Genomic DNA, 11618 nt, shown 5'->3' with positions numbered 1-11618 from the left:
TCTTAAGATTGTACTTAAGATGGTCTTAAATATAAGAACCGACTATACGGAGAAAATTTTATATTATATATATAGTTTATTAACTTTAGCATATAATAGCCAGAAAGTGGAGAAAATTTTATATTAAATAAATGTCGTACTAGCTGCGGACCATCGAGGAATTATAAGTTAAAATACTATGTTTATGGTCGAAATTACGTTATTTAATTGTTTTTAAAACAATGATTATAGTATTTTAACTTATAATTCCTCGATGGCCCGCAACTAGTGCGACACCATAGTAATATTTAATATAAAATTTTCTCCGTGATATGAATACCGGCTACAGAGTCGTATTAGCATCTTAAGATATTACTTAAGACGGTCTTGATATAAGATCCGACTATGAATACCGGCCCAAGACCCGTTTTAAATATAAAAGTACATGTAAAATGATTCTCTTACAATTAGCTTTTTTGTTTAAAAATGTTTCTAACAAAAATGTAGACTAAAATATATGCAATCGAGCATGAAAGCGTTCGAAACTTAAAGTTGTTGAAAAAAAAAAATAGCGTTTTATATTTCGGCTCGTATTTTGCGAATTTGAATTTATAGACTGATCGCCTTTCATCCGGTGCCTGTCACGTATCGCGGTGCATCGTCCTGTCGTTCCGGTTTCTCGTTTTCACGCGAGCCGGCGCGTACGGGAAACCGGATAGCAATATGGTGCCGTCGTTCACCTCTGCCGAGTACGGCGGCGGACGAGCGAGCGAGCGAGCGAGCAAACCGAACCCGGGTTCTCGGGTCCGTTGACTTTGCACCTGACTGTTCCTACCGACTTCCCACACGCGAACACGGTCGATGAGTCACCTAGCTTCTTTTCTTCCTCCCTCCGTCCTCGTCGCCGTCCTTTTTCTTTCAACCTCCTCGGACCCTCCCTGTCCTCCTCTTCATCGTCCTTTTTTTCCCTTCCATTCCTGCTTGGTATTCAACGTCGGTTTCGCAATGGGGAAGGGGAGATGTATTTCATGCTCCGACAGGTAGGAGAAACCGCGGCACCGCTCCTTCTTGGGACGCGCGAAGAATGAAAATCTCTGCCTCTACATCAAAAGATGCTCCTTCGCGTGACGGGGAGGGGGGAAAGAGGTAGGGGGATTTGATTTGACGTGCGTTCATACGAAATTGTCCGTGTAGAGTTCTGTCTGGTTCCCCATTGAGAGTCCCCGTTACGGTGTCCGGTTACGTTATGTCGGTAAACTCGGTTCAGAGTTATATATAATTTCTACGTTGGGGGAGAACTTGTTGACTCGGCGTGTTAAGTAATGAATGTAAAAATGTTCAATGAAATAGGACTCTCGGGGAAGACGTTTTTTTTTTTTCATACTCGAGATACTCGAGAGATTTGTAAGAGAACGATGGATGAAGATTATTCCAAATTTCCACGCTTATATTTAGCGTTAGGATATTTCAATTTGTCATCTTTTAAAATTGCGCTGTAATTAAACCTGTCATAATTAAACCATTCAAATCTGAATTGCAGCGTGCTATAGAATAGCATACATTTTAGCTATATGTATATTAAAAACGCACGTTAATTTTTCAAGTATTAATATGACAACACGTGTCTAAACATGTCAATTTATTATTTAAATGTCTAATACAATAAAATTTATCTGTTATATCGTTGACAATCAGTATAATTCTGAACAATTAAATATCTCAATTTGGAGTACTCTTTGCTTGCGAATCTTATCCATCGCCATCGTGGCTAAGTTTTCGCGGATCGATCCACGCAAACTCGTCGTCCCAGGTCTGGGTTTGCTACTCTTTTCAATTTGGAACGGGGTCATCTCGCGTTTACGGTTGGGATAAGGCATAATCGCATTCTCACGTGCTACACGTAAGCATCGTAGGTCGGAATTGTTTGTGCTACGAGTTGCTATCGCGACCGACTTCGTCGGCCTTACGCAGGCGCGCAGAGAACTTACACTTTTTGAGAGGTAGATCATTGATTCGAATAAGAAGAAATGGAGAACGAATTAAAGACAAATGTGCTAAAGGATGTTAGTAATAGACAGATCAATCGCGCATAAACTAAATCAATTTTATGAAATTGATGTGGTTTTCTTCAAAATAGACTTGGAAGAAATTAGACATAGAGGAAGTACATGCTTCGAGGAGTGGACTTAAAAATAGATGCTTACTTCACAAATCAATAAAATCAATTTGGTAAAAATTTACGCATATATTGATATTTTTAATTATAAATATATTTTTATTTTTATTATTGTTCATTCTTTTCTATTTTAGACCTATTCTATATTAGAACAAACTTTATTAATAAAGATTGCAATATGTATTAACATTATATTACTATTATTAAAAGAATACTGGCAATTAATAGTGGCAATGTGATTTATGCACTTGACTGTTGTTCTTAAAACTGTAATTCAACTTTTATTACATGTGAGCAATAGCGTCGAGTTTCCCTCTTGCATATCTGGTGGTACATAGTAGTACAACAATTATAGTTGGAGAAATCTTCGAGTTTTGTAGCGTCGCTAATAGCTAATTTTCGTAACGCTTTCTAAATAAATTTCTGATAAACTTGATAAAGAAGTATTTTAATGAAATATATTTAATGCTGAAACTTCTCGAGCACACTTTAGGAAAGTTTACTCGATAAACATGTTACGAGTGTGCGAAATGCTGAATTAATTATTGGTCGTTTCCTCTGATTTCAGTTTATCTTCATGATCAACGCTATGTCCAACGCATGGATCAATCAAGACAGTACGATGATCTCAGAGGTGAGTGGGTACAAATGCGAATAGAATATGCACATAATTTTGCCGCGAAGTACCGCACGCCTCGAGAGAAGTCAGACGAGTCGGAGATTTCAACGACGCAAATCTCGCACAGGCGTCAGCCGGCTCGTAATTCTTGCGCGACTGCCGCTCGATGCACGGTCGCAAAGACCAGTATTCATACAATAATTTACCTTTGCCAATCTCGCAGTTATTTTTATTACCAAAGCATGTATTTTTAGATACATTTATAATCGAGGTATAGTTACGTTATAAATACTTTTGTTAAGAAACTTTTTAAGAACACTTGGGAAACTTTGATATTTAAATTTTAATATTTTAATGCCATCTTATATATGCCTATTGCCTTATATAATTTGCGATTAGAGGAAAGTGATCGTAAACATTTTGTAACATACTATTCGTTTTAATGTTTCGTATTAACGTTGAGTCTTCCTTTCTAATACACAAGAGAACATATACTTTACTTTAGAACATAACTGGCAACTTTCACTTTCGAGGTTTCAACGAGAACGGATGTTAGATATACTTACGCGTATCTTTTTTGAAATAGAAGCAATATATGTTATACAGAGCACAAAAGAGATTATATTGATAATTAGTTCCTAGTTTCTTTTAAATCACTTACGTTCGATCTATTGCGTGAAATTAAATTGCACGGAGATTCCTAATGGTTACATATTATATGGAAAATAATATTTATCTACGTATAATGTACATTGTTAATATTTCTTATAATATTTTTTATAACAATTTCAATATAAGAATTGGTTTCGAAAATGAATTAGCTATACTACAGGTAATCATTTCGACTTCTTACATAATTCTTATATTAGTCGTTAAAATCTATTCTTCTATTGTAGAAGAGGTCGAGAAACTGAAGTATAGGTTTGTGATCACGACGACACTGACCTGTTTCTCATTGTTCGGAATGCTGTACCTGCTGGGAAGGACCTTAATACGGTGGAAAAGGATTCAGCATTCTTTGCAAACTGTATTCAGAAGGAATATAAAATTGAAGGTAAGGACCCACAAGAATAGACCTTTTTAAAAAGCATCTCTGTTCATTCATATTGAGACAGATTTCTTAAATATCAGACTTAAACGAGGTACAGAGATAAAATATTGCAAATTAACAAATAAAATTTAATGTAGTTTCTGGGGGGGAATTCACAACCCAAAATTTTGTACACCAATGCCGATTTTTGGCATTGCTGTAAAACACTGCCGACATTTTCGTACACTGCCGACAATGCTTAGTCAATACCTACAATGCCGTCAATCCTATATATAAATAATATAAAATTAAGGCAATGCCATGCAATTATGAACACTGTCGCGTACTGCCCATTATTATACGTCAATGCCACCTCTATCAAGTTAACCCCCCCACTATTGCAAAAAAATCCGCACTTATTAAAAAATTTAGTGCTATTTATGTGCTGTTGCTCTAGTCCGGATTTTGTTGCTCAAGCCGTTTAGCAGGAAACGGCGATCGAAATGGGGGGGGGGGCAGCTTGTCGTCATAATAAAAAACCTATATAGAGTGCTCAAATCCAAAAAACAAATACACCAGAATTTGTTGCTTTTTTGTTGCTCCAAGATAGCGTGAAAACATTTTTGAAATATAACGTTTTTTTAGAAAATACGGTAGGGGAGACCGGGGCTAACTCGACACCGGGGCAAACTTGACACTAGGCTTTTTGGCAATTTAAATCTATCGTAGAAACTTGCCTTTCCTATTGTAAATGCGTCTTTATGTGCCAGTATTATCAACGGAATTTGGTAACATTCTGAGTTATAGTGTAATTTTTAACGCGACATAAGCGTTTTTGATAGTGAAAAGTAATTTTTTTGATCTCTCGAAAATGGTCTACTCTTTCATCGAGCTTTCGGGCAAAACTAAGCGACGTACAGCAAAATTTTCTTAAGCAATTTTGTACCTGAAGGAACGCTCTTTAAATGTGTACCATTAAATTTGTTTGAAAATTTTAATTAATTGTTGAAAATTGCCTTTAAAAAAATTGTGTCGAGTTAGCCCCGGTCTCCCCTACGTAAGTATATCCGAATACTTAACAGACAGCACTATATTGACTACATCTTAAACAACATTATATTTCCAAAATATTTTTACACTATCTTAAAGCAACAAAATAGTAACAAATTCTGGTATAAACATTTATTCGATTTGAGCACTTTATATATTTTTTTTCGCATGGTGAGGGGTCAGCTTGACACAGAGATTCTAGCCCCACCACATACTAAAAAACACATATAGAGTGCTCAAATTTAAAAAAACAATACACCAAAATTTGTTGCTTTAAGATAGCGTAAACAAATTTTCAAAATATAAGGTTCTATAAACAATGCCACTAATAAATACTGCATCTTCGACCTTTATCTACAACTTCGATGGCTAAAAACTAAGTAAAAGAATTTGTTGCTTGGCTCTTTTTGGTTTTAAAGTATTCTATGGACCGTGCCCTATTAGAATATGCAACTTACGATTTTGTTGCTCGCCCCTAACTGCAAGTAAACAAATTATTTATCTCCGCGTCGACCGTTATCTGCGACTTTGATGGCTAAAAACTAAGTAAAGGAATCTGTTGATCGGCTCTTTTTGGTCTTAAAACTATAAAGTAAAAGAATCTTTTACTTATTGTTAGTTTTTAGCCATCACAGTCGTAGATAACGAGATAACGGCCGACGCGGAAATAAATAATTTGTTTATTTGCAGTTAGGGGCGAGCAACAAAATCGTAAGTTGCATATTCTGATAGGGCACGGTCCATAGAATATTTTAAGACAAAAAAGAGCTAAGCAACAAGTTCTTTTACTTAGTTTTTAGCCATCGAAGTTGTAGATAACGGTCGACGCGGAGATAAATAATTTGTTTATTTGCAGTTAGGGGTGAGCAACAAAATCGTAAGTTGCATATTCTGGTAGGGCACGTTCCATAGAATATTTAAATAACAAAAAGACCCGAGCAACAAATTCCTTTACTTAGTTTTTAGCCATCGAAGTCATAGATAACGATCGACGAGGAGATAAATAATTTGTTTATTTGCAGTTAGGGGCGAGCAACAAAATCGTAAGTTGCATATTTTGATAGGGCACGGTCCATAGAATATTTTAAGACCAAAAAGAGCTGAGCAACAAGTTTTTTTACTTAGTTTTTAGCCATCAAAGTCGTAGATAACGGTCGAAGATGCAGTATTTATTAGTGGCATTGTTTACAGAACCTTATATTTCAAAAACTTGTTTACGCTATCTTAAAGCAACAAAAAAGCAACAAATTTTGGTGTATTGTTTTTTTTTTTTATTTGAGCACTCTATGAGTTTTTTAGTATGTGGTGGGGCTAGAATCTGTGTCAAGCTGGCCTCCCATGCAAAAAAAAAATATATAGAGTGCTCAAATCGAATAAACGTTTATACCAGAATTTGTTGCTATTTTGTTGCTTTAAGATAGCGTAAAAACATTTTGGAAATATAACGTTGTTTAAGATGTAGTCAACATAGTGCTATCTATTAGGTATTCGGATATATGTATTTTCTAAAAAAACGTAGGGGGCGTCCACTGCCGTACTGCCGAGTCAATGCCGGATAAAATTCGGACACTGCCTTAGCAATGCTATGCAATACCTCCTGCACTGCCACTGCCACACGTCATTATTACCACTCCCCAACCATTGACGACAATGCCGTCAATATTATAGGCCACTGCTTACTTTTTTCAGTCCACTGCCGAAATTTTGTACACCAATGCCGGCTGTGAATTTCCCCCCAGTAGTTTCCTATAAATTCTCATACTTTCTGATTTTAATTTTGTAAAGCCGTAAATAATCATTCCGATAAAATTGACTTCTTGCGTGATGTTTGCGAGGCAGTTGCAAGCACTTTGAGGCCTTAATTTCGTTGTTGCTTCAACAGGCCAATAAGAACAAAGTGCAAGACGACGTCGAGGCCGCTGTGAATAAGCAAAATGGTCTCAAGTTGACCATACCGAGCATAAGTGGCACGGTGGAGCAAGAAACCAAGATCGAGAATAATAACAGTAGTAGCAATAGTAATAGTAACGGGATTAATACCACACCAAACACCACGAGCACTCCTCTTTCACGACGACATGCTAGCGAAGATACCACCCTCGACTATGCTTACGATAACCCGGCGATGACACCGAGCCCAGATGCCGCGCAGCTTAAGACAAAGGCTCGCGAGAGTTCGTTTTAAGATTTCAAATTATGGATATTTAACGTCGATAAGAATATGAGCAGGACTATTTTCGACTTTACTCGAAACATTTTGAAGTACTTAAGATTAAAAGAGAGGAGCATTGAGAGATAAATTTTTACTTGTTCTAAAAACGAGTTTTGAAGTTCTGGTTAGTAGTTCTGAGTAGAAGTTCTGAGGTAAGTGAGAACACTTTTGTGGCGATAATTGCTTTTGTAAAAAAATATATATATTTACTGAAAGAACAGAATGTTGAGGAAAAGATTGCTATATTGAAATCGAGGACAATTCTGGCTTAAGTGGACAGGAAAATGAAAAGAGGATGTGACGAAGCGTATTATGCGTAAAATGTGACGTGGCTACTTTGTCTTGTCCTACGAATACATATTGAGATATTCTATAAGATTTTTCACGTTTTTACAAACGGTTTTTCGAGCTACGTTGTTAATGGATATTGGAACATACGTAGCAACGCGATCGAATGAGAGATCGCTCGATATACCGCCACTTTGTCTTTCTTGAATGCTCGCGCAATTTTTAACGTACGTTAAACAGTGATATTCATAGTCGATAGTTCCATGAATGACCACAGCCTCACAGAGAATAATCGTGTTTCTACATAATTATTTTACTTCTCGATAATCCCTGAATCATTAAACGCCGTCATGAAACAAGTGATTTGCTGTTAATGACATTTTCGATGACTTGGGGAAATGACACATGCTCATTTCCAACTATGAATTAATTGCATTTTGAAGGAATAATATTTGAAAAATAACGTTGCTCCTACGTCGAGACTATATATAAATGTCGAGACTCTAAAACCTAATAGATTACTTGTACAGCTATTGCTATGATTATAGTATCGTAAGTTTTTGGAGTGACTCGTGAATGCGTGTCACGCCTCCGCGAACCGTGCGGCTGTGTGACTTAATTAAATAATTATTGACGCGATATGCTCGCGGGATATAGACGCGCGCGGTGTAATTGTCGACTTTATCCTCCCGATCTTAAACTGCTGGCGAAATGCGAAACATTTCGCTTCCACGAAATTGATATACTAATTCCAACACTTTTGTCAGAAGATAGGCTGTATAAGTGTCCTTAAAGTTACGCTTTCGCTGGTTCTTCAAATAAACTAAGATCTTTTACAGTTATTTATTCATTGTTAAAGATTCTGTGCATCAGTATTAACTGTGATGAAAAAAAAATTAATGCCACATGTACAGATTAAATTAATGAATCAAATAATAAATAAATTCAATATTTCCTAGTAATTAAATCTCTTATTTACAAAAAGGTTCTCTTGCAAATTTTTCTTTGGCACTTACTGATTTTCTAGATCTCAAATCTTTTTGTTTTATTGTTAGCAAGCAATAAAACATCAAAGAATATGTGCGAAATCTTTCCACGTATTTTTACGATTACTTTTTAGTATTTTACAATCATTAAAATGATATCAATGGCCTGAATTAAAGATCGGTGCGTAAATTTCTGTTGCAAATTATGCACAATGCGTGTCTATATAGGATTTTAGTAATAAATATATAATAATTAACTTAAGAAATCGCATCCTTATCAGCCATTCCGTCCATGAAAGGCCTTTCGAGCAAACGTGCGCGTATAAGACGGCGCACTTTGCATAGGTCAGTGACGTTGCATGCGAGAACGAAGGGAAATCGATAACAATTTTATCGCGAACCGTGGCGAGCCAAGGCACAATGTACTACGTTGCGAAATTCCACAGCAATGTAAATTTAAATGATATTAATGGGATTATAGTCTGTAAATGTAATTTAACAGCCATTAATTCTGATAAAAAATAAAAAAAATGTCCAATTAAATTGGTTGACTTTAAAGTTCGAGAGAATTAAAAGAATATCGAAAGACACTACTCTTGGAAATGGATTTGCATTGATATTTGCAATTTGCTCAAAACAAATGCGCTCAACAATTACTTGCTCCCAAGGAATATTCTATATTTATTGATTGGGAGGAAGTGCTCGATTAATGCTCAATTTTAATGAGTAAACATTTGCTCAACTTTGTAAATTGTCAATAATGATTAACGACTCTTTAAATTAATGACTTTAATATGAATTAACATATAAATTAATTTATAAAAAAAAGCAGTTTCAAGTTTACTATATATATTTCTAAAAATCTCTTCTAAAAAATGATGACAAGTGACATATGCCGGGTTGAAACTTTTTAATTATATTGATAAAATTTAAAATTTTAAATACTCATCGAATAATCTTATAGCCGAAGCTCAGGAAATTAAAAAAAAAAAAAAAAAACAGGCAACTATTTCGGTAATTAAATTAAACGAAAGGATTTACATTTATAGTTAATACAAAATACTTCGCCTTCTCGCAGCAACCGCTCTGACCTTAGATTTAATCATTTATACACGATTCACCATTCTTAGCGATTATAGCGAAATAGCTACACACTACAGCGCACTTTTCATTTCATTACATGATCCCCTTCGAGGGTGGATCAACGTCTTCCAGAAACGAAGATATTAACTTTGCCCAGAGGCAGCTCGTAGCATTAAATTCTCGAGTTGAACTGTATATAAATATAGCGAATAGTCTACTCTTACTTAGCAGTCCCTGTTTGCTGATACGTTCAAATAAAACGATGCGACGCAAAGAAACTTTTGCGAATGTAAACAAGTTTGAAAGGTGGAAGAATTAAACGGCTTGAGATCTTACACACAAGCAAGATTTTCTCAACTTTCCTTCTAACGTACTTAAGTAAATTGTATATAATTTTAATATTAATTGTATATAATTTAATGTTTTATTAATTATTTTAGTAATCGATTATTCTTTTAATTAAGAGGTTCAGTATCACGAATAATATGGTGGTGACATTACTTAGGCAGTTGATTTCATGATCAAAATCTATCGCTTATAATCTTCTCAATCTTTCAGCTTCAGAAAATGTTATAAACACATAGCTCATTATTATCTTAATTTTAACATACTTGGACAACCTTTCACGCGTGATAATAATATAGAATATATTACGATGTTACTCTTAGACGGATGTGTTGGTGTATGTGAATTATTCTGAATCTGTTAGTGTGTTCCTTATTGATTATATTATCGTACTTATTCTTATATTGTTATATAAATATCCATGTGACTTAAAGCGTGCCTTTTTCAACGCGATTTAAGATGAATGCAATTGAAACAATAGATATTAATACGGCGTGCCTTTTCGACGAATTTTTTCGATGTTGAAATATATATTTGTGATATAGAAATTTATTTGTGTAATATAGATATAATAAAGAGACGATGTCTCTCATATATATACGTACATATACACATGTATACGTATATGTATATGTATATATGTCGTGCATGTTCTATATATATGTATCATATATAAAGTATTAACTTCAGTAAATCTCAAATTAATGACGATAAAAATTTTAAGATTATCACCAAAAAATAAAAAATAAATTTTATTTAAAGATATATTAAATATTTTGAATATATATCTATATTTTCAATTTTTTTTATTAATATTTTATTTTTATAAAAATAATAATTATATCATTTTAAATATTACATGAAAACATTTGCTGGAGTTATATTTTACATATGTACATCGGAGGTGCTGATTTCTGAGAAAGATATTGTTATAAGCATCAGCAGATAGTTTAAATATAATAATTTAATTCATTGATTGATCCACTACGTTCATCACAATAAAATGTAAAAAAGGAGTTTCAATGCGCGATTTGATTTTATCGCGATATTAAGCAATCGTTAAAATGATGATTTTACGAAATTTGTATAACGTTATAATATTTCTAAGATATTTGTAAAGTGCGGCATGGATTTGTCATGAGTGTCAGTCGTTATAAGAAATCGACATGATATACATTCCATTGTACATTTTTTTCGAAATACACACCCGTTACCGAAGTATATTTGTATCCTGAATGGATACCAAATTTTGCTGTTGTTACCGTGTCGCTTTTAAAAATAATAAAAAGAGCGAACGTTTTTTTACTATATGTACTTGTAGTTACGCTGCAATTTTTCGTGAACGTTTAATGTTACTTGGCTCTAATAAGCTCAAAGAAATGCGACAAAATGTTTCTGTCAAGCAGCGGCAACTTTGTTTTTTTTTTTTTATAAATAAAAATATAGATATACCGATAAATATACACAAAAATTTATTTCCCCTTCTCAGCACTCCTACAGTACCTTTTTATTTCACTCGTAGTGGAATGACTTGTGGAATCACTTGTACACTTTGTAGTGGAAAATACATAGTTTTCCAAATATGTCATTTTTATATAACTGTTTGCATACAAAATCTCCTAATGGACAGTCCGATCAGCTGCGAATGAATAGATTAACAGTATAACAGTACTTTTTTCTACCTTGTTTATCGTAATAAATATCTATTCGGCATCAATTTTATGAAATATTTTGTGTATACGCCAAACACCAAAAGAGGAAATGATATCTAAATCCTATAGTTATGTAGATCATATAATGGACATTAGTCTCATACATTACTATGAAAAATAAGACTCACTTTGTCCGAA

General features: G+C 34.3%; 1 protein-coding gene across 1 annotated transcript in view; it reads left to right on the top strand.

Moving 5' to 3' along the window:
* LOC112451708 (protein grindelwald) overlaps nt 1-9339 on the top strand; it is a 15999-nt gene extending 6660 nt beyond the window's left edge. Inside the window, exons 3-5 of the mRNA XM_025011518.1 lie at nt 2724-2789; nt 3671-3828; nt 6737-9339. Coding sequence (XP_024867286.1) covers nt 2724-2789; nt 3671-3828; nt 6737-7039 — 527 coding nt within the window. The 3' untranslated portion in view covers nt 7040-9339. The remainder of the gene's footprint in view (nt 1-2723; nt 2790-3670; nt 3829-6736) is intronic.
* Nucleotides 9340-11618: the final 2279 nt, after the last annotated feature.

This window comes from Temnothorax curvispinosus, unplaced genomic scaffold (assembly GCF_003070985.1).
Source record: "Temnothorax curvispinosus isolate PA1 unplaced genomic scaffold, ASM307098v1 QBEX01002454.1, whole genome shotgun sequence".
In the NCBI taxonomy this organism is placed as follows: Eukaryota; Metazoa; Arthropoda; class Insecta; order Hymenoptera; family Formicidae; genus Temnothorax; species Temnothorax curvispinosus.
This window is presented reverse-complemented; position numbering and strand designations above follow the sequence as displayed.